General features: G+C 39.1%; 1 protein-coding gene across 1 annotated transcript in view; it reads left to right on the forward strand.

The window, feature by feature from the left end:
• Window positions 1–2,815: 2,815 nt before the first annotated feature.
• Window positions 2,816–24,355, forward strand: part of atxn7l1 (ataxin 7-like 1) — a 30,732-nt gene continuing 9,192 nt past the window's right edge. Inside the window, exons 1-8 of the mRNA XM_084111684.1 lie at window positions 2,816–2,920; window positions 11,408–11,473; window positions 16,701–16,884; window positions 17,699–18,111; window positions 20,283–20,365; window positions 20,455–20,699; window positions 21,892–22,054; window positions 23,565–23,686. Of these exons, the coding sequence (XP_083967810.1) occupies window positions 11,458–11,473; window positions 16,701–16,884; window positions 17,699–18,111; window positions 20,283–20,365; window positions 20,455–20,699; window positions 21,892–22,054; window positions 23,565–23,686 (1,226 nt within the window). The 5' untranslated portion in view covers window positions 2,816–2,920; window positions 11,408–11,457. The remainder of the gene's footprint in view (window positions 2,921–11,407; window positions 11,474–16,700; window positions 16,885–17,698; window positions 18,112–20,282; window positions 20,366–20,454; window positions 20,700–21,891; window positions 22,055–23,564; window positions 23,687–24,355) is intronic.

A 24,355-nucleotide genomic window follows, 5' to 3' on the forward strand; every position in this document is an offset into this window, starting at 1 on the left:
TTTGGTGTCTCTGAAAAGCCCTGAATGTGCTCTTTACAGGACACCCAGATTGTGACACGTGACATGTGTGGCGTCAGAGAAATTCACTAAAACATAATGTCCACTACAGTGGCCAAAAGTCTATTCCTGGGTCCCAGGAGGGATACATGTTTTGATGGACTGTACACGCTCAACCTTTCACCTTTCCGAGCCGAACGCACCCGAACACTGGCCGAACCCTGACGAAGGTGACGTCACATGTTTCTCTCGCTCGCTCGTCTCTCTCAGTCTGTGAAGGAAGAAGGAAGAGCAATGGCGACGCTGTACCGCCGCGCGCTCACACTGCACACAGGAGCCACAACACACACTGTAAGTCGCATTACTGCCCTCACACACTTGTTCGACTGCAGTACGACGCTTCATGGTGTCGGGGTCGAGAACGGGAGATCGTGCGTGCGCGCTCGCGCGTGTCCTCTCGTGCATCTGCGCCGCTGCATAAACAACACGCTGTAAACACGCATGCATTCATATGCGCATATGTCATGAGTGATTGACAGGTGTCAGGCACTTCTGTACTTTACTCGCGAATGCATGGGTGTTAGTGGCTCATGAGACGGAGTGTGTATAAGTTTAGACACTGTGTCTCTCTGCGTGTGCGTGCGTGCGTTTGTGTGTGTGTGTGCGCGGATGTGCGTGTGTTGCATTACTGGATCAAGACAGCCATCTAGCTACCAGTATTTGTAACTGTGCATGTTAGGTAACTGTTTGGTTACAGTGTCAGTCTAATGCATGCATGCATGCAGCGATATTGATTTTATTGATTTATTTTTATATTTTCAGATCTTTACTCTGATACTGCTGGGAAGAAGCTCTTGAAGGGCGCAGAGGTGATCAAACTCAGTAAAGCAGGTGAGTGTGTGTGTGTGTGTGTGTGTGTGTGTGTGTCATGTTGGTTTCTTCTTGTGTCATCATGTTATTCTCGCTGTTTGCACCAATAATAACTTTTCAATAATGTCTCAGTACCAACATTTCATCAGTTGACACAGCTTGCTGACTGCACAGATGTATTATTATTTCATGCTATCAGTGAAATATTAAAGCAACTTCAAGTATGTTTTATTTAAGAAAGCTTTTTTGTAACTGCTTACTTTAAAGAGCACTTTATCCATATTTAATATTTTATTTCAATTTTATTTGAATAAATAACAACATAGACCAATATAATAGTTTTTATTTTATTTGAATGTAAAATACAGCACTTCTGTGCTAAAATAAAAAAATATAATAATAACAATTGTTTTTACTACTATTATTTTTTATTTTAGCACCAACTTGGTACAAAAGCACTGGATATTTTGATATAGTTTTGAGTAACACTTAAAAAAAAAAGCCATAAACAAACATAGTAGCTGAACAGATCTACTTTCAGATATTTAGATAACTATTCACACTATTCAGGAACAACACACTAGTAACTTAACCATAATCTATCATTTAAAGTCGACATGAAACTGAAGTTGTGCTAGTCTGTTCTTCTCTATTGTGCCGTAAATCCGAGTGAAACGGCCTCTCAAACAAGAACAAATGTGGGCGGGGCTTGATTTGCCTGTGGGGAATTGATTGGATGGTTGTGGTTTGCTATTGGCTGATCTCATGTGAGTGACAGGTTGAGCCCCGCCCTCTGGTTGTGATGATGTCACTGCAAGAGGAGGGGAAGTTATTCTGATTCAAGATTACGGAGAACATGAACTAAAAAAAGAAAAATATGATGTGCACTGATAAACTTTAAATGACACTATAGTTACTATAGTAACAAACATTACTATCATAATTTTTTTAGTTCATGTTCTCAGAACAAATGTTTAGTAATGTTCATTCATTTAGTTCATGATTCAAGATTACGGAAAACTCACACTTTTTTGTAACAATACACTAATATTACATTCTGAACGTAATCTGTCATTTAAGTGTCAGTTAAGTTAATGCAGTTCAGATGTTTTTCATTTTTAGAAAAGGTGTGTACTAGAGTAAGTGTGTAATGAGTCAGCATGGATGGTGGAGAAAAGTTCAGCGAACACTTCCGTCTCAGTTCTCCACAGATCATGAGCTTGACTAAATACAGCGCTGAACATGATACCCAACTGGCCTCTAGTCCGTCCTGCTTTAAAACACAAGCTGAGCGACATAAAACTCTGGTTTAAAGTACATTTCAATGTGCACTACTAACAACTCACCCAGGCCCCGCCCCTTTATTCTGCGTATGAATTATTTAAATGAGGAATATTGTGACGTGTTTGTTCCCAGAAGAAACTCAAGACTAAGACACAGACACTGATATAGAGAATAACTCTCTTTTTCATGCTCAAACAGCAGCATTACACACTAAAGAAAGATGAAAATGTATTTTAAAAAAATTAAAAAGCATAAATGGACCTCTTTAACTTATGATTTCCATCTCAAACTGTCATCTTAGGTGAGTTGTACATGCTATCATGTCCGCTCTGATCGTCATTGGCAACCTTGGTTAATAATTTAGTGGGTCAGATGTGGAAAAAATTCACATGCTCCCAAAATAATTTAATATCGCTTACGGCTGTAAAATGATTATTCCGTTAATTTCCGAGAGTGATCGGCACTAATCTGCGGTGAGCAGCACTTTTCATGTTCGCTTCGAGAGAAAAAGATGATCATGTTTGTTTGTTACACCACATGACCATTTAAAATAAACTAGTAAAGGGAAGAAAAATCATATTTTTCCAGTCAAACTTTTAATAAACTACAGCAGATTTGATATTCATTGGTTTTAAAAGTTGTCTCTCTCTCTCTCTCTCTCTAGATATGCTCGTGTATGATCACGTCTCAACCCATGAGGATTTCACACCCGTCGTTTGCCATGTCTGCAACACAGTCGTTAAGCCTCAGGACGTCCTGACTCATTACGGTAAGTGTGTGTCGGCCACAGCACGAGCCGCTGACACTCGTCGTTTCCACTGTAATGATACGCGTTCATGAGGAGGACTTTAATGCTGTCATTCTCTTGACGTAAGCGCAGGGAAGTGTGTGTTTAAAGGTTTTCTGGGATTGATCCGTCATCTGCTGTTTTGGGTTCACTGTGCAGTTCATTCATCATAAACTAATTATTTGTTCATTTAGAGAGAATAAATGTTCTCTTAATTCTAGATCTGATAGTTTAGGCCTGTCACGATCATGAATTTTGTGCTGAATGTTAATTGTCATACAAAGAAATAATCGCAATTAATGATATAATTCTGTTTTGTTCATGTCACTTACAGTGTAAGCCTAATACGTATATATAATTGTGTATAATATAATAATACAATTAAATAGGCCCATATGATTTACTTTAATGCTGTGAAAATTGATATAATATAACATAACATAACATAACATAGCATAACATAGCATAACATAACATAACATAACATAACATAATAATACAATATAATATAATATAATATAATATAAAATAATATGACATGACATATAATATAATATAATATAATATAATATAATATAATATAATATAATATAATATAATATAATATAATATAATATAAAATAATATGACATGACATATAATATAATATAATATAATATAATATAATATAATATAATATAATATAATATAATATATACCTTTGACTATTTTTGTGCACATTACAACAGTGTTTTTTACAGTGTATTCTTTGGCAAAACATAATTGAAATTTAAACTATACAATTATTGCAGTTATATCAAATAATTACGGTTATATCAAATAACAACGATTATATGGTCAATAATTGTGACAGGCCTGCTGATATTAATGATCTATAAAACTGTAAGTCTGATTGCTTGATTCACGTCTGTAGTCTTTGTTCAGATCACTAACCCTGAGTTTGAGCGATAATGATAGTTATATATGTGTCGTAGGAGACACTCCTGATTAAACTAAACCCGTAATGCTATGGCGAGAGCTAAATATACAGATGAAGTGCTGGGTGACCTGGTAATAGTCTGGTGTTCGGTTATAATAGAGGTTGTCCTGCTGTAAAGCAAGAGTCGTTCGCTGTTTTCATTATTATACGTGTTTAAACCTCAGTCTTACACCGCAGACGTGTTAAAGATGCCTTTCATTTAGCAAACGTCATCAGCCAGACCTTCTGTTAGAGCCGGGCATTGTGGGTCAGAGAAACAGACTGGGTTTTTAACAGTTTTCAGATTGTTTAAGTCGTGCAGTTGTAGGATAAGACATGAATCAAATCAGACAGTGATATGAGAAACATTAGCTTTTAATTTGAAGCAAAAAAGTATATGGATAGATTTATTGATGGATAGATTGATAGATGGATGGATAGATTTATTGATAGATTTATGGATGGATGGATAGATTTATTGATGGGTAGATTGGATGGATGGATGGATGGATGGATGGATTTATTGATGGATTTATTGATGGATGGATGGATGGATGGATGGATAGATTTATTGATGATAGATGGATGGATAGATTTATTGATGGATGGATGGATAGATTTATTGATGGATGGATGAATGAATAGATTGATGGATTTATTGATGGATGGATAGATGGATAGATTTATTGATGGATGGATGGATAGATAGATTTATTGATGGATGGATTTATTGATGGATGGATGGATGGATGGATAGATTTATTGATGGATGGATGGATGGATGGATAGATTTATTGGTGGATGGATTTATTGATGGATGGATGGATGGATGGATGGATAGATTTATTGATGGATGGATGGATGGATAGATTTATTGGTGGATTTATTGATGGATGGATGGATGGATAGATTTATTGATGGATGGATAGATTTATTGATGGATGGATAGATGGATGGATGGATAGATAGATTTATTGATGGATAGATTTATTGATGGATGGATAGATGGATGGATGGATAGATTTATTGATGGATAGATTTATTGATGGATGGATTTATTGATGGATGGATGGATAGAGGAATAGAATTAAATGTCAAATGTCCACAAAACCTTTTGTATTTACACATGAGATATTGTAGCACTGTAGGGATTAAATAAAGATTTTGATATTTGTCCGTTTCTTTAAGTTTTTTGTTTTGTTTTGTTCATACAGGTGTTATTATCTTCTATGTTTAGAATTAAACTTTCATTTTTAGTATTTTTCTTTTGTGTTTTAATATTTGATCCTGGAGTCAGTTTAAAGGCTTGTTGCTCAGCATCTCCTGTATGAGAGCCATTATTACATTATTACATCTTTCGAGCCGTGGTGTGCAGACTTTATTAACATGTTTTTTATTGTTGCTCTATAATCCTCTATATGGGGAATGTTGAAAAACAAAGCAGGGTTTTCTCCTTTCAGAAACACTCCATCAGCCCGTCCTCAGCCTGTGTGTGTGTGTGTGTGTCTCTCAGTGCTGGTGTGTGTGTGTGTGTGTGTCTCAGTGCTGGTGTGTGTCTCAGTGCTGGTGTGTGTGTGTTTCAGTGCTGGTGTGTGTCTCAGTGCTGGTGTGTGTTTCAGTGCTGGTGTGTGTCTCAGTGCTGGTGTGTGTGTGTGTTTCAGTGCTGGTGTGTGTTTCAGTGCTGGTGTGTGTCTCAGTGCTGGTGTGTGTGTGTGTCTCAGTGCTGGTGTGTGTCTCAGTGCTGGTGTGTGTCTCAGTGCTGGTGTGTGTCTCAGTGCTGGTGTGTGTTTCAGTGCTGGTGTGTGTCTCAGTGCTGGTGTGTGTGTGTGTTTCAGTGCTGGTGTGTGTTTCAGTGCTGGTGTGTGTCTCAGTGCTGGTGTGTGTTTCAGTGCTGGTGTGTGTCTCAGTGCTGGTGTGTGTTTCAGTGCTGGTGTGTGTTTCAGTGCTGGTGTGTGTCTCAGTGCTGGTGTGTGTCTCAGTGCTGGTGTGTGTTTCAGTGCTGGTGTGTGTTTCAGTGCTGGTGTGTGTCTCAGTGCTGGTGTGTGTTTCAGTGCTGGTGTGTGTCTCAGTGCTGGTGTGTGTGTGTGTGTTTCAGTGCTGGTGTGTATTTCAGTGCTGGTGTGTGTCTCAGTGCTGGTGTGTGTGTGTGTTTCAGTGCTGGTGTGTGTTTCAGTGCTGGTGTGTGTGTCTCAGTGCTGGTGTGTGTGTCTCAGTGCTGGTGTGTGTGTCTCAGTGCTGGTGTGTGTCTCAGTGCTGGTGTGTGTGTGTGTCTCAGTGCTGGTGTGTGTGTCTCAGTGCTGGTGTGTGTGTCTCAGTGCTGGTGTGTGTCTCAGTGCTGGTGTGTGTGTGTGTCTCAGTGCTGGTGTGTGTGTGTGTCTCAGTGCTGGTGTGTGTCTCAGTGCTGGTGTGTGTGTGTGTCTCAGTGCTGGTGTGTGTCTCAGTGCTGGTGTGTGTTTCAGTGCTGGTGTGTGTCTCAGTGCTGGTGTGTGTCTCAGTGCTGGTGTGTGTCTCAGTGCTGGTGTGTGTCTCAGTGCTGGTGTGTGTGTGTGTCTCAGTGCTGGTGTGTGTCTCAGTGCTGGTGTGTGTCTCAGTGCTGGTGTGTGTCTCAGTGCTGGTGTGTGTGTGTGTCTCAGTGCTGGTGTGTGTGTCTCAGTGCTGGTGTGTGTCTCAGTGCTGGTGTGTGTGTGTGTGTCTCAGTGCTGGTGTGTGTGTCTCAGTGCTGGTGTGTGTCTCAGTGCTGGTGTGTGTGTGTGTCTCAGTGCTGGTGTGTGTGTGTGTGTCTCAGTGCTGGTGTGTGTGTCTCAGTGCTGGTGTGTGTCTCAGTGCTGGTGTGTGTCTCAGTGCTGGTGTGTGTGTGTGTCTCAGTGCTGGTGTGTGTCTCAGTGCTGGTGTGTGTGTCAGTGCTGGTGTGTGTCTCAGTGCTGGTGTGTGTGTGTGTCTCAGTGCTGGTGTGTGTCTCAGTGCTGGTGTGTGTCTCAGTGCTGGTGTGTGTTTCAGTGCTGGTGTGTGTTTCAGTGCTGGTGTGTGTCTCAGTGCTGGTGTGTGTTTCAGTGCTGGTGTGTGTCTCAGTGCTGGTGTGTGTCTCAGTGCTGGTGTGTGTGTGTGTCTCAGTGCTGGTGTGTGTTTCAGTGCTGGTGTGTGTCTCAGTGCTGGTGAGACCGTAGAGGTAAAGCACACGCTCGTGCATGGAAGGCCTGTCGGTTTTCATATCTGCGTCGTCCCCCCCCCCCGCCCCTCGCCCCTCGACCGGCAGCTTGTGCTTGGGTTCAGCGCAGGGGTCACCGAGGGGTCACCGCCTCAGAAAGAGGACTGGACGCCTTCAGCCGCACAGGAGCCATGTTACTCTCAAGTGTTCTTCTCTGCTTCCTTTTATTGCTTTCTTTTTTTATTCCACATCCCCTCAAGCTCAAGCTGGGTGAGTGCTTCTCCTCGACCGACGACGTGTGTGTGTTTTTCTCGTGTTTGCTTAGCTTGTCTGTTTTGAGAGTGTGTCGTGAGGTTTACGGCGAGACGAGGCTTCGCTAGTGGTCAACAGTTCAATGAGGTCGCGGACCGGATGTAAACAAACGCAGCTCAGCTGGTGCCTGTCAGACGGGGAGACCACACACACACTCACACACTCATACTCACAGACACACACACACACACACACACACACAGACACTCACAGACACACACACACACTCACACTCTCTCACTCTCTCTCTCTCTCTCTCTCTCTCTCTCTCTCTCTCTCTCTCTCTCTCACACACGCACACACACACACACTCACACTCACAGACAGACACACACACACACACACTCTCTCTCTCTCTCTCTCTCTCTCTCTCACACACACACACACACACACACACACACACACTCACACACACACTCACACACACACACACACACACACACACACACACACACACACACACACACACTCACTCTCACACACACACACTCACTGCCACACAACTTTGACCTTATTTAATACTTTTGAAAATGTATTTCATGCCAAGAGAATGTTTTTGAGCTGACGTTTTATCCTGGCTGCAATTATTGTTGCTCAGATCTGTCGCAGCTTGTTTGAGAGAGATGTGTTTCGACTAATGATTTATATCTGGCAGGTGATAAAACTAATCACACCGACTTTCAGTGGAGTCGTATCTTGAGCCAGTAAAGCCCGGGAAAGCGGACGAAAAGCTGCGCTTGAACACACCAAAAGTACTTCAGGCGACTGTCCACTGGCACATGCGATCTGAGTCTGCGTGCAAGTTCATATCTGTCTATATCAGCAGGCATCAATAGTCTACATTTGTCATTCAAGAAGAGAAAGCGAAACTAGGACTGCAGATATGCAAAACCCGGAAACCATTTTGAATGTCAATGATGCTGATCACTTTCTTCATTCCAGTCGGCTCACGTTATTATGAAAATATTAGTGCGTTCAAATGCTCAGGTAAGATTACCTCAAATTATTACAGCCTTAACAACTTGACTTTCATCACTTTCGCTTTTATCCTCGTGCACAGACTCGTTCGCTAAGCTAACAGCCAATCAGAGCTCTCTCTCTCTCTCACTGACGGCACATGAATTATGTTATGTGAATTATTCTACTGAGTGATTGTAACGTGTGTCTTCGTAACGTTGTCTTAGTACTGAAGGGGTCGATAGATTCGCCTTTGAATTTCCGTCACTACACCGGATGTTGTTGTTATTCAGGAAGCTGGTCATAAATACGTTTTTAACTAACTTTCTCAGAAGGGTTTTCTGAGGGGAGAAGACAGAAGGGAAGAAGACAGTTTACACTATAGCGCCCCTTGTGGCAACTCTGACACACTTCAGGAAGCATGTAAATGAGCTTGTGTAGCAAAGTGATTGTTTACTTGTAAACAGTTTTGCATATGCTGTGTCTGAGTAGGTACTTTAATTTACTTGTGTGCTCTATAGTAAGAATGTGGGTTGTATGAATGACATGTGGACATACTACATTCATCATGTTGTTACTGTCATGTGACCTAGTTGTGCCATTCATAAATCCTCTCCCGTGGCCTCATGGGATAGTAAAAGGTGTGTTGGACAGACCGAACGTCAAAATAGAGCTGCGCGATTCTGGATAAACTGAGAATCACCATTTTGTTTTGGTTTCAAACTGAGATTCTCCCATGATTCTGAACAGACAACTAAACAACATAACATGTCATTTACTAGAGGCTCTGACAAACATAGTAATTGCTCCAGTCTATTTAAAATGTGTAATTATTAATCTGAATTAATTATTTGATAAAATCGGGTTGAGTGAATGATTCAATGACTCCCTCAAAATGCTAACCTGGTTTCATTACTTGATTAATCAGTGTTTTTAAACGAATCACTTGAATGAATGATTCAATGACAAATACATTTTTGTATTTATATAATAAATGACTTGCATCTCAGAGCCTGTTGTTTGGGAACACAGCCGTATAAGACAGTTCTGGAAGGTAATTGACGACAGACTTGTTCTTAGGGATTTCAGAGGCTGTGAGATCGGTCCGCTAGTTAGTCCAGTTGAGTCACAAAGCACATTGAGGAATTTATTCGGTAAATGTGTTTCCATCGTAGTTTATTGCGCATGTTTTTTTCCCCCGGATAAATGTATCCGACTCAAACGAGTGCAGCATAAATTTTAGTTTATGTGCATCTTGCCGTTTCAATCCAGCAGTTTTTTTATGCGATATCCCAAATGCGCATAAAAATAAGTGGATGGAAACATAGCTATAGATTAAGCCTTATTCGCACTGGATAAGTGTTATCTGGGGACCTCGTGTGATTTAGAAATGACCCCCCCACATCTGAGTTTCGTGTGGCGCATTCGCACGGGATAATCCGAATTTACTGACGTATCTCCTGGATATGATGTCAATAGGCTATAGCTTGGGAATAACGAATTTCATGTCATTATAGGTCTAGCTGTATGATATATCATAAACAGAAGAATGTTCCTTACCCGCATGCTGCTATACATGCCAACATGCACAAAACAGCCATGAAAATTATACGGAGGAGAGACTATGAGCCTATACAGAGCCTGTATGATCAGACAATTATGAAACAGGCTATGAAAATTAAACCAGACCCTCAGCATCCCCTCTTCCCTGAATACGAAACCCTGCCATCAGGAAGAAGACTCCGTGTACCAAAATGTAAAACTAATCGCCTAAAATGATCATTTGTGCCAGCCTCTATTAAGCTGCTGAACGAGGTGAAATACAGCTGTGTACAATAAATATGTGAGCACTTTACTTATGATCCCGGTGCAATAGGGCAACGTGCAATAAACATACTAGCACCTTAGCTTATGCACTTTACACAAACTTCAGTGCAATGGAGCAATGTGCAACAACCACACTAGCGCTTTAATCCATGGAACTGTGTGGTCAACAATGCCCTTTTTTCTTCTGTTATTTATTTTTTTTATTTTTATTTTTTTGTGAAGTACAATATGTCGATGTGTTTTGTGATGTCTTTTGTGATGTTTTTTATGAAGCAACTTCCCCTTGGGGACAATAAAGTTAACCTACCTACCTATACATGTCGTCCATCTCCATCTAATCACTCTTTTTTCACTCTTCTAATGGTTTTCAGCTTTCTCTTTCTGCAAATTGTATAGTTGTATGGTGTATAGCGATATGACCCAGCACCCAAAATACTATAATCACTCCAACGCAGCCTTTACTCTTCATGAAAGATGGATAAAAAGGCGCACAGGAAACAAAAACCTTGAAAATATTATATGCGACCCGCCAAATCACAGAGATGCCGATTCGCACGGGACTGATATTATCACAGGAGCTCGGGGTGTTCGGCCAAATATGGTAGGGCGTTTGCGGGGGAATTTTTACTTTACAAATTACAGACATGGCCGATTCGCACGGGATTAAGATCACAGACAACCTCCGCAACTATTACAAATGACTAGAGGTCAGGTAATACTAATCCAGTGCGAATAGTTAAGTCAGAGTTAAGTTTTAGCAACATCAGCATACCTGTGAACATGATGGACTTCGATCTTTTTAATTATTTTATTTTTTTCTCAGCCCAGCTGCACTAGATACGCCTCCAAGCGTATTTGCACACCTGCCATGTATTCAGACCATCCCAATGCTGAATTACCCCTGCGGTCAGAGCGAACGGACCATTGTTCCTCTCTCTCTCTCTCTCTCCCGGGCGAGCGAGGGGCTCTCCCCGTCAGCCGTGTCCAAACAGAGCCTCTAAAATCTGCTCTTTTGAGACCTGGCAAACACTGTTGTGGCTCTTGGCTGAGATTCACTGGCAGATGAGACTCGATGTTAAGGCCAAGGCCAGTTAGTGAGCTGCCAGATCGAACCATTATTAGCATTATTCACTACGAAAAACAGAAAAACATCCTTGTTTATTTTAAGACTAGTCTGGCTCAGACAGCGTAATGTTTTGAAACACCTTACATGGATTATATGTGTAATTTGTGTTGAGTTGTGTGTGATAATGAGTCTTTGTCATTGCAGGTAGTTGGGGAACAGTTGAACAGTGAGAAGACCTCGACCCCTCCACAGCCATGCATAGCAAGAACCGTAAGTGGATTAGCACTTTCTTTTGGAGAATCAGGTGTGTCAGTTTTGGGGGCGTATTAATACCTTGGACTGGATTATGTATGTGTGGGATATTCAGGATGGTTTTGCTTGAAATATAAAGTGAAGCAACATCAAAAGCATTGCTACTATTTTAATAAACCATGTGCATTGCCTCACAAAAATTTTAAGAAAGCGTTGTTTAATAGCATTTCTGGTTTAGACCTCAGCAGCAAAAAAGGGAGAAAGAGATGACAAGTTTGTTTTATTGCTGTGAATCAGTTCAAACCTCGGATTCAGTGATTTGTTGGAGTTGTCATGCAAAAATGTTTATGGAAGTCTATGCGAGGCATTTTATATATATATATATATATATATTTATAATATTTATATATATTTATATTTACAAATATATCTATATATTTATAAATATATCTAAATACAAAAAAATATATATATTTATTTTATTTTTTTATTTATTATTATTTATTTGTATTTATATATATTTATATATATATATATATATATATATGTGTGTGTATAGTAAAAATATAAATATAATAAAATATTAATAAAATAATATTTCATTATTGCATCGCATATTGTTTGCATTTGCATGTAAGCTATCTATCTAAATCTAGCTAAAAGCATTTTCCTAAAATCCATTGCTGGTTAACTTTTAGTTTCATACATTTAAAACTGCAGTTTAATTTTTAGCCTCAGATTCTTCGACGTACATATTATTACTACAATTAAAAAAGTTAATCACAAACCTCTCTTGAATATTGTAAGTGTGTTGTGTGGAATATTAGCAGAAGTGTGCACACTGTAATTTTCTTTTAATGTACTATGATTTGGGAAGTGCTTTTTATCTGTAGAGGTTCTCCAGTGTAACTTCCTGTTGAGAGTCTGATGATCTTCTGTAGGGCTGCACGATTAATCGCAATTAACATGTAATCGCACTTAAACCGATTTGGCTTCTCGTGATTTTGAAATCGCGAAGGCTGTGATTAGTTATGTGCAGCTTGTCAGTGACGTACGGCTCTGTAAACGCGGCTCACTCTGACAGCACTGCGAGTTTGAGTCGCTTATAACGTGCATTTGAAAAAGCAGCACAAACATCTTTCCAAACATGAGAAGCATTTATGAACATCTTGTCCAACAACAGACAACATTTAATAACATGCTTTTACTCCAAACTCACTTCATAACGACAGTTGAGCTCCTCCTTCTGTGAGATGATGAGCTGCTTACACAGAATAAGGCAGTCGTGTGTTTATTAGTCATGTTTAATCAAAGCGTTTCAATCTTCTGTTTATTCTGTTACTGTGATGATGCCCGATAGGGATTTGCTGGAATGATGTGTGTTATTGTACTTCTGCTGCGGGGCATATTTGGCGTGTGTGTGTGTGTTTGAGACTCCCTCTGGCGTTCAGATGGAGTGTGTATGAGACGCCCTCTGGTGTTCAGATGGAGCGTGTGTGTGTGTGTGAGACGCCCTCTAGTGTTCAGGCGGAGTGTGTGTGAGACGCCCTCTGGTGTTCAGATGGAGTGTGTGTGAGACGCCCTCTGGTGTTCAGGCGGAGTGTGTGTGAGACGCCCTCTGGTGTTCAGATGGAGTGTGTGTGAGACGCCCTCTGGTGTTCAGACGGAGTGTGTGTGAGACTCCCTCTGGTGTTCAGATGGAGTGTGTGTGAGACGCCCTCTGGTGTTCAGATGGAGTGTGTGTGTGTGTGAGACGCCCTCTGGTGTTCAGACGGAGTGTGTGTGAGACTCCCTCTGGTGTTCAGATGGAGTGTGTGTGAGACTCCCTCTGGTGTTCAGATGGAGTGTGTGTATGAGATGCCCTCTGGTGTTCAGATGGAGTGTGTGTGTGTGTGAGACGCCCTCTGGTGTTCAGATGGAGTGTGTGTGAGACGCCCTCTGGTGTTCAGATGGAGTGTGTGTGAGACGCCCTCTGGTGTTCAGACGGAGTGTGTGTGTGAGACGCCCTCTGGTGTTCAAGATGGAGTGTGTGTGTGTGAGACGCCCTCTGGTGTTCAGATGGAGTGTGTGTGTGACGCCCTCTGGTGTTCAGATGGAGTGTGTTTGAGTCGCCCTCTGGTGTTCAGATGGAGTGTGTGTGAGACTCCCTCTGGTGTTCAGATGGAGTGTGTTTGAGTCGCCCTCTGGTGTTCAGGTGGAGTGTGTGTGAGACTCCCTCTGGTGTTCAGGTGGAGTGTGTGTGAGACTCCCTCTGGTGTTCAGGTGGAGTGTGTGTGAGACTCCCTCTGGTGTTCAAATGGAGTGTGTTTGAGTCGCCCTCTGGTGTTCAGATGGAGTGTGTGTGTGACGTATGTTCATAGATGTATTATAGCGACACCTTCCCAGCCGTAACAATTGTAAAGATTTCGAAGGCCTTATTTTTATACCTGGACTCATCAGAGGCATTTCTCTCATTCCCGTGTCCTTTATACAGTGTGTGTCCTGTTGGCCCATGTGTTCTCAATGATATAGATGTGTATTTTCGGGTTTGATGATATTTTGCATTTCAGCTGTTACAGAAATACATTTTTCTTACCTGCTTCACTGCGTTCTTGAAGTGTCTGTTCCCGAGAGTTTATTTATTTAGTGTTTAGTCTTACAGAAGAACAGAGGGGCTTAAAGCCTTTATTTAACCAGGCAAGTCACTTAAAGGCAGGGTAGGTAGGACTATATAAAAATAAAAGATCCAAATTTGTTAAAACTTTCTATATATATCAATACATAATTAAAATGTAAGTACTCTGAAAAAAAGAGTATAAAAATCAAGTGACTCTAGACCGTTTAATCTGTATTAAACACAGCTCATTATTTCGATTCGGGACGAATCAAAGGATTGGCTTAGGCGACTGTCACTCTCTCTCGCAACCATGGCAACCACCCTTTTGCCACGGGATCTGCCCACTTGCGCGCGCACGTTTGATTTGAGGAATTCGAGAGGCACGGAACCTAGGAATAGCAAAACAATGGCAGAGAAAGAGCAATCAAAATTCACATTACCGGCATGCAGTTAGTGAAGGCAAACAAGGCAAAAAAAGAAGACAGTACAAGAAAAGGTAATGAACAAAAAGTCTTTGGATAATCAAAGAAATAAAACGCGTGTCAATATCATCGTGGCTTTCCAGCGACCACCCCGTCCTCAGCCTCTACTTCCTCGGACCCTAGTTGCACGCCACGGCCTCTTGCTCGACCTCCTCTGCTTCGCCCTAAAATTATTTTTTATTTTACAAAAGGACATTTTACAAACCTACATTTTGCGCATGTGCTCCTGCATGCACTTTTCCAGTCACAACACAGCAATCAAAGGAGGACGCGCTGAAAACTGAAATGCTGTTCTCTTCCTTCATAACTCGTACTGAGAATGTTTGAGTTGCAGAGGAATTTGTGACTGTTTCAGCTGTTCAACCACATCAAAGTTTCGTAATTAGTAAGTCCGTGCTTTTTCTCTTTTTGTTCTTATGTGCTGAAGGGCCGCTGTGCCTTGGTGAAACGATGTTTGTACGTGAAGAGCTCTTTTCCAAAACGCCATAAACCTAAAAAGCTGCCTCAAAGAACCAGCAAAAGTAATGATTATGAATGTGTAAAATATTGCAATAAGACATTTTAATTGTTTATTAATTTCTGTGTCGGCTGCAAAGATGAAGTTGACGATATTTGACTCGCGATCTTCGCAGTAGGCTAGTGAACGCATGCACCGGAGAAATGCACATTTAGGCTACATAGTTTTATTTTGTTTTGGATGGTTTTGTTTAGAACCAGATTTCTGTAAATATATTCCACATTTTTTAGGCCTGTGAGGCGAGGCTACGGTTCGGTTCACGATGATATAATCTCCAGTTCAAGCACCTTATGTTGTGATTGATAGCCTATATTTACTTTATGTATTTAATCCAGGAATGAAAATATTAATGAATTAATGAAAAAAAAAAAATATTAAAATTAAGATACAATTAATACAAAACGAAATTCGTTTTAAAGAAAGGCTTTGTGCTTTCTGTTTTGAGGTCTCTGTTAAAGTTTGAAAGTCTTAGTGCAGCTTTCAGAGCGCTCGCGTCCATAATGGAGAACTGTCAAGTAATATTGTTTTTTCTTCATAAATGCAAACACGAAAAATAAAAGACAAAAACTTTTTTTAAAAGACAAACCATAAATTTAGAAAAAAAAAAAAAAAAAGATGGATTTATAGCGTTTTGGGGGAAAAATGAATGGATTTATACCGTTTTGAAAATGTTATTTTTTTTTTACTTTGAATTGATCATCAACCATATTGTTGTTTGATTTAATAATCACTGTTGCAAGAAGTGCCTAGTTAAGTTTTTTTTTTGTTTTTTTGTAAGTGGAAAAAGTAGGGGCTGCCACAGATTCTGTTTAGTTAGCTCCTTTATTGTTTTTTTCTATAGCCTAGAATAATATAGGTCAAATGCAGCAAGTCAAAAGACCAACTGGACCTTCTTTGCCAGTTTGCTCACATTTCTTTGAAGGATGGCAAAAATATCGCCTGAATATCGATATCTAGATATTGGAAAAAAATATCGAGATATTCATTTTTGTCAATATCTCCCACCCCTACATGCAGAACACCATATATGTTATGAATCTTACACGAAATTCATCTTCATCACAATATTACTGATGGTAATGTAAAAAAGTGTATCAATGCAACCTGTTTTTAGCTTATATAACTAGCTCGTTAGCGAATCAAAAAATATATATTTTAAATTTACCAATATCAATATGCTAGCTTGATAGTGAGTACTAAAATACATCTTATTTGTTTATATTCATAAGCAATTAGCGTTAGATTTTTTTATTACATGTGATTCTGACATGATGTCACTACATGCACTGTGCTCCTTCCTCTCTGCTTGTCTCAGGTAAATAATGCGTCTTCAGCTCAGCGGTTGGAGTCGCGCGTTCATGTGTTTTGGGGGCGTGGCTTTGGAAGGAGCCCAGAAGGGAGGGGGTGGAGTGAATGGAAATAATGAACTGTCTTTAAAACAGTCCTGAGAGGTCTACAGACACTCGATTTTTATACTTTCTTTTTCAGAGTACTTACATTTTAATTATGTATTGATATGTACATAAAGTTTAAACAAATTTGAAAAAGAATTTTTTTAGACCATTCCTACCTACCCTGCCTTTAAGAACAAGTTCTTATTTTCAAGGACACATTTTCATTTTATTTTCTTCACAACGGTTGTGTGTTCAGAGAGGAGACACTGCTCGCCCAGCAGCTCCAGGACTCCTCTGGTTCCTGTCAAGGCCAAGATGTCTGCGGCTCAAAGCGAGGTGGATCCCCTTCCCTTCCGGGTTCCTCGGGATTATCCACACTCGCGCTTCAGCAAGGCCCCGCTGGCCGTGTATCCGCCCAAGGGAGCGCGAGCCAAGGCCTGGTGGGTAAAACACTGCCTTTCACTGACAAACACAGCATTATGGGTTCACTTTAGTGTTCTGGAGAGTGTGTTGAGAGTGTGTGTAAACACCGTCTGCTGCTGTAATGTGACTGTAAAGCTCGCTGGTGTGTAGGCATATTCACAAAGAAACAAAAATAACATTAATATTAGTTTGGCTGTGTTCATTATGTATTGAACTTTAGAGAAATATGTCTAATCTGGGAAAAAAAATATTCTACATATAAATAGGCATAGTTAGTCAAAATTAATGTTTATAATATTTACATTTAGAGTCTCTTCTGCTCACCAAGGCTGCATTTATTTGTTCAAAAATACTGTAAAAATTGTGAAATATTATTATAATTTAAAATAACTTTTTTTCTATGTGAATATATTGTGAAATGCAATTTATTCCTGTGATCAAAGCTGAATTTTCAGCATCATTACTCCTAATATGCTGATTTGCTGCTCAAGAAATATTTCTGATTATTATCAGAGTTGAAAACAGTTGTGCTGTTATTATTTATTATATTTTTGTGGAAACTGTGATGCATTTTTTTCAGGATTCTTTGATGAATAGAAAGTTGAAAAGAACAGCATTAATTTGAAATAGAAATATTTTGTAACAATTTATATGTCTTTATTGTCTTTAATTTAATGCACTCTTGCTGAATTAGTATATATATAAAAAAAAAGAATCTTACTGACCCCAAACCTTTAAACGGTTGTGTGTCTATTTTGTCCCAAAACTTGTGTTAGACTAATAAAATCTGACACTTTGTGTGTTTTAAATGCCCAATCTTTTGTTCTCTAGCGTGTCTTTACCCGTGGTGAGTCTGGAGAAGATGCCGTGTTTCAACAGATCGGAGGGAGCGCACATCAAAGTCAACTCTTCGTCTCCCACAGCGAGTTCTTCTCTTTCTTTCTCTTCCTCGTCTTCCTCTCCATCGCCCGCTCTTCTCAAGTCCTCCTCGACATCACCAGCATCTCACAAGATCCAGGAGAAGTTCCTGAACGGTCGAGGTCCCGGGACTCCTCGCTCCACCACGCCTCCGTCACTGATTGACAAGCGGCCCAGCCCGTCACGGTCACCCTTGGAGAAACGCCCCGCCCCCTCGCCCTCCACGTCTCCATCCCTATTGGACAGGAGACCGATAGTCCCGCCTTCTCCTCCAGACAAGAAGCATCAGAATGGAGCCAAAGGAGGGAGGCCTCGGAGAGTTTCGGGTGAGTAGAAAACACTTTTAGAGAAGAAAAGTGAAGAAAATTAAATTTGCTGGGGTTTTTTTGTGGAGAAACTAAGAATTCAACATGATTTGATTGGAATATAGGAGAGGGTTGTGCTTCGATATTATTGGTTAATATTATTTTCCTCTGCCTGTATGGCCTTCGTGATGTCATCAATAAAGAAAAGTCGTTTTATCTAGTGGAATGTGAAAAGTTTTTTTTTAGTTACTGTATGTTTTATGCTGTGTTGTTATTGTTAACTAAAACTATTAAAATATTTTTTGTTTATTCAAATAAAGCTGAAAAAAAAAAGAAAAGAAATATTTAAAAAAAAAACTTTATAAAAAAAGTTGCAATGTTGCCTTGGCTTATAACTGAAATAAAAGTACTAAAATTAATTACTGAAATAAAAAATAAAGCTAAATAGAAATAAAAAAATAAATATTAAAAATGACAAAAAAAGCACAACAACATAATGAAAACTGAAAATGTAAAAATAAAATATTTTTAAAATGTAAAGAAATACTATAACAATTTAAAATAATACAAAAATATTTGTTTTTTTTTGTTTTGTTTTTAGATTTAATTTTATATGTTCTTGTTTTAATTAGCAAACACCATTGCACACCTGTAGTTGATCGGTGCGTGAAAAAAATAAAAAATAAGTAGGTTAAAAAATCTACAAAGAACAAGGAACTCCCGCACACTATCAGGACTTGCAAACGAGTATCAAAATTTTATTAGCAACGTTTCGGTCTCGCTCATAGATATGCCTGATGAAGGTCGTGAGACCGAAACTTTGCTAATAAAATTTGGATAAAGTTCCCTTGGCCTTTGGAATTAAAATCGCCTCACATCATCACACACCCTTCACCATACCTAGAGATTGGCATGGGTTAGTTTCCATAAGATCATCTCTCAATGCAAATCAAACCAGCTATTAGGCTAACTGAAATAAAACCATTAAGGAAGAACATTTATTTATTTACGATACATTATTCATTCACAACGAAAATTGGTGTTCTTAAAGGTTAGAGTTTTCCTCATTTTTCTAATTAAGGCATTAAGATTATTTTGTATTCCTCTTTTTAGTCAACTTTAGCATGTGTGTGTTCACTTATGCTAAGCACTGTATGTTCTTGTTGTAAAACGGGTGAGAGAGAAATAAAAACACAAATCAAAAGGATGAACAAGCATTAAAGGAAATGAATCCCGCCCCCTGTTTTCAAACTCAAGTTCTGTGGTTTATGTTTTGAAGAGTTGTCGTTCGCCTGGAGGCTTGAATGTTTAGTCGTAACTCACTGGTTAGTCTCCTCGTCCCTCTCCGTATGTTGTTTACTCGGCTCTTGGCTTGATTTATGCTGCTCTCGGCCGGCAGATCCTCGCACTGCTGTAATCAGGACTCTGTGTTTGAAACCGCAGTTTCTCAGAGATAAAACCTCTGAGGTGAAATACGCTCTCGGTGAGTCTCTTCGCTGTCTACTGTTCACATAGGCCGACTCTAAATGAGAAGAAACCTGGGAAATGACTGATTTCAGATCATTGCACACAAGATATTATCCAACCAACACTCGAAATTGATTCCAATGCATTTTGACATTAGCATGTTGAGAAAATAAATATTCAGTAATCTAATACGTACAAAATAATACATAACACACTCACACACACACACACACACATATATAAAATAAATGTTGCCACTGAGGTTCTAAATATTTGTTTTAAGAAGTAAAACAGACTAAATATTTAAATTAATCAAGGCATGTTTTCCACAATTTATGTATTGAATCATTTGATATTGAGATATTATTTGATATGTACCAACATAACATACTAATACATGCCAATAATAAATAAAAAAAATTAAATTATATAAATTATAAAATAATAAAATATATTTCAAGTGTAAAAAAATATAAAAAATAAATACAATTTTATTTATATATATATATATATATATATATATATATAGAGAGAGAGAGAGAGAGAGAGAGAGAGAGAGAGAGATGCTTGTGTGTGTGTATGTATACACATACATACAAAAAGATACAAATAATTACTGCATTTTATGAAATAGTGCATAATATATTAATGCAATATAATACATCAAATAAATTATATTTAGCTGAAAATAACAATATAAAGTCACTCTCTGTTTTGTTGCACAGGACGAGTGTTTGATGCTAATAAACACTGTGGGGTTTTAGACCCAGAGACGAAGCGGCCCTGCACTCGTTCGTTAACCTGTAAGGTTGGTACCATTACTCATAATCACATCTGTTGATTTGAATGTTCGCTGTGTTGGTGTTCATAACATGTGTTTGATCATGTATGTTCTAGACTCACTCTTTGACCCACCGGCGAGCCGTCCCAGGACGGAGGAAAGACTTCGACTTTCTGCTAGCGGAGCATAAGGGACGGGCGAAGGAGAAGGAGGGGGGCCAAAAAAAGGAAGTTCAAGCAGGCAGCCAATCAGTGCAAGTCACACAGTCACATGACGCAGCACCCAGCCAATCCGCAAGCTGTACCAATGGCAAGACCACTCCCACTCTCAAACTGAGGCTGGCCAATTCACACTTGCACAGGTACGTTCTGCCGACTACACTGATTGTAGGATCAGTCTACATCCATACTAAAGTGCCCACACAATCATTTGAACCATTGTTTCCAGTTAGGTTCAAAATATTTGCTTTAAGAAGTAAAACAGTAAAAATGTTGTTAAACAATCAAGGCATGTTTATCAATGTATGAACACACGATATTCAATCCTTTTTTATTTATATGCACCAACATGTCAATAAACTGCCATATTTTCCTAAATATTTATACTAAAACATTTTAGTGGGGGTGCATTTTGAATCGTTGAGTTCTGAATCGATTCATTGACATGAACCGTTGGAACTGATTCACAGAATTGAATCAAATTTACCAACTTTATCTGTATTTTTGCTACTAAAGTTTAAATAGGGACAAGAAAAGATTGTGAAATAAAATATAAATAATGATAAAAAATAATGAAATATAAAATTAACATTTTTTTTAGGAAACTTAATGGGCAAATAAAAGTGCATTTTAAAATCATTGCAATATTCACGTTACTTGATTTTAAATTGCCAGAAAAATCATCTGTGAATCGTGAATCAGTATAATGCTTAGCCTTAGTCTTAACAGATGTTTTTATTATTTATATTTTTTTATTTTTTTTATGCCTTTTTTATTTTTGAAGAGGACCTATTATTACTTTTTGTTTTAGGCTCTACTAGAACAGGTTTTCTGCTTGAATGTTGATTATTTTCCTCATATTCTCCATTGTTGCGGCTCCTCTCTTCCCAGTCTGTCAGTAACGCTCTGTTTAGTTCCTGTCTCTATGAAGCCCCTCCTTCTGAAAAGCACACTCTGCTCTGATTGGTCGGCTGGATCAGTGTGTTGTGATTGGTCGAGCGCTTCGAGTGTGTTTGGGAAATGTCCCGCCCCTTACCATAACCACCAGTTTAACACAGTACTAACTAACTCAACCAGGTCCCGCCCCTTTATTCTGCGCATTAATTATTTAAATGAGGAATATTGTGACGTGTTCGTTCCCGGAAGAAACTCAAGACTACAATGGAGGCGTTTCAGGAGTTCAGAAACACTGACACTGATATAGAGAATAACTCTGTTTTTCATGCTCAAACAGCAACATTACACACTAAAGAGAGTTGAACACTTTGAATGACTGATATGAATAACCTCGCCTTGCCTAGAAAGTTTCTCAGATGATCATGTCCTCCTCTGCAGAGTGTGTGGTGTCGTTCTCAGCTCTGCTCCTGAACCTGCGCTCGACTGGCAGAGAATCAGCGGAGACTCGCGTCTGTCCAGCGATGAAGGAGAAGCGGATCTTCCTGAAGAGACAGAGAAGCTGATGTGCCATTATTCTCCACAACACCCACAACCCCTGAGCGTGAGCAGAACAAAACCATTCATCACTGCACTGCTGTTTGTCTGTTTTGGGACCCTTTATATTGCTGTATAAGCATTAAAGGGCTAGTTCACCCAAAAATGAAAATTAGCCCATGATTTACTCACCTTCAAGCCATCCTAGGTGTATATGACTTTCTTCTTTCAGACGAATACAATCGAATCGGAGTTATATTAAAAAATGTCCTGGCTCTTCCAAGCTTTATAATGGCAGTGAATGGCTGTATCTGTTTTGAAGTCCATCAAAGTGCATCTATCCATGATAAAAGTGCTCCACACTGCTCTGGGGGGTTAATAAAGCCCTTCTGAAGTGAAGCGATGCGTTTGTGTGAGAAAATATTCATATTTAACATGTTATAAAGTCAAATAACTAGCTTCCGGCCAAACAAACTTACGCAGTCTACTTACGCCTAAAGCGCAACTTACACAACTTGTGACGTCAGAAGTAGCGTAAATATCAGCGGTGCGTGGCATTACTCGCTTAAAGGGATATTTCACCGCTGGAAAGATGAATGTGTATTTAAATTGGGTCATTTATGTAGTAGAAATGTGAAGTTATTTTAGAAGTTGGTGCCTTCTAGACTGAGAAAAGCCAGAAAATGTATTTTTGGCTCATGTGGATGAAAGACTACAACTCCCAGAATGCACTTGCTTCGCTGCCCTACGAGGACACTCCCAAGCCACGCCTCCCGGTTACAGAGGGCAGTGTCGGGAGAAATGATACAACTAGGCTACTAGTCGACTCGAAACTGATAAGATGGTGTTTTATGGTGAGATCCCCCTATGGGCGGGTTGAAGACATGCGGGACGAGCTCCTCCTACTGGCTGGAGTCTCTCGCCTCTGGACAGAAAAGCCTCTGATGAGCTAAATGACGATTTTTGCGTCATCTGAGTTTTTTTTCCAGACACACAATACAGAAATCTCTCGTCTCAGGGGACATGAGGGAGGGAAGCACGGTCACTCGAAAATACTACCGGGTTTCTGCTGATACAAAGCTTAATGCTAATCGCTGAAGGATCCCTTTAAGTTGTGCTTTAGGCGTAAGTAGACTGCGTATGTTCATTTGGCCGGAAGTTAGTTATTTTAGTCGATAAAGTTTTAAATATGAATATTTTTCTCACACAAACGCATCGCTTCACTTCAGAAGGCCTTTATTAACCCCCCAGAGCAGTGTGGAGTTCGTTTATAATGGATGAATGCACTTTTATCGACTTCAAAACAGAAATGGCCATTCACTGCCATTATAAAGCTGGGAAGAGCCAGGACATTTTTTTTTATGTAACTCCGATTCGATTGTATTCCTCTGAAAGAAGAATGTCATGTACACCTAGGATGGCTTGAGGGTGTGTAAATCAAGGGGTGATTTACATTTTTGGGTGAACTAACCCTTTAAAAATATAGGCTCCAAAAGATGATTGATTTTTGGGTGAATTATCCCTTTAAGTAATGTAATCTGAGAAACACATTCTCTGTCTGTGCTGGTGTGTGTTAGTGTTGTGCGTTCAGCAGTCGGATGATGGGAAGAGGACACTACGTGTTCGACAGACGGTGGGATCGGGTCAGGCTGGCGCTTCACTGCATGGTGGAAAAACACGTCAACTCTCTCATGTGGAGGCGAGTTACACGCTTCTCTGTGTGCTTGAGCTATTATGGACACATGGGGAGAATTTATGGGTGGATCCACTTGTTTTTCCATCACTGGGAATTTCACAAAAGCTTTCAAATATTTCATCCCAAAATCAAAAGGATAAAAAAATGTGTGTTAGGAAAATAAACCATTTTGGGTGGTTGCATTTGCACATTATTTTGATGTTCAATTATTCAGTTTTATTTATTTTATTCTAAATAATAAAATAAAGATTTATATTTAAGTGCTGTAAAAAATAACCACATGAACACTGTTGCGGTGCAAAAAAATAATTTTCTTTATGCAATATATTTCTTTCATCCCAAAAAACTAAAGAAAAAAAATATTTTGCATTAAGAAAATGATACTAAAATTGTATAAATAAACAGACATTATTAAACAAGTGGTTAAACATACATTTGTATTAATAATAATAATAATAATAATAATTTATAATATTTTTTAAAGATTATTAAACTGAAGAATCATAAATATGATTGTTAATAATAATAGTAAATAATTATTAGTAAACATTTCCATGGCAGTTAAGCACATTTACAATTTTATTTATTTAATCATTTTAATTATTATTCAGAAATATCTGACAATTTAATATTAATGTTTAATAATAATAATAATATAACCTATATATAATA

The sequence above is a fragment of the Abramis brama genome (assembly GCF_963993115.1).
Source record: "Abramis brama genome assembly, chromosome: 4".
Taxonomy (NCBI): Eukaryota; Metazoa; Chordata; class Actinopteri; order Cypriniformes; family Leuciscidae; genus Abramis; species Abramis brama.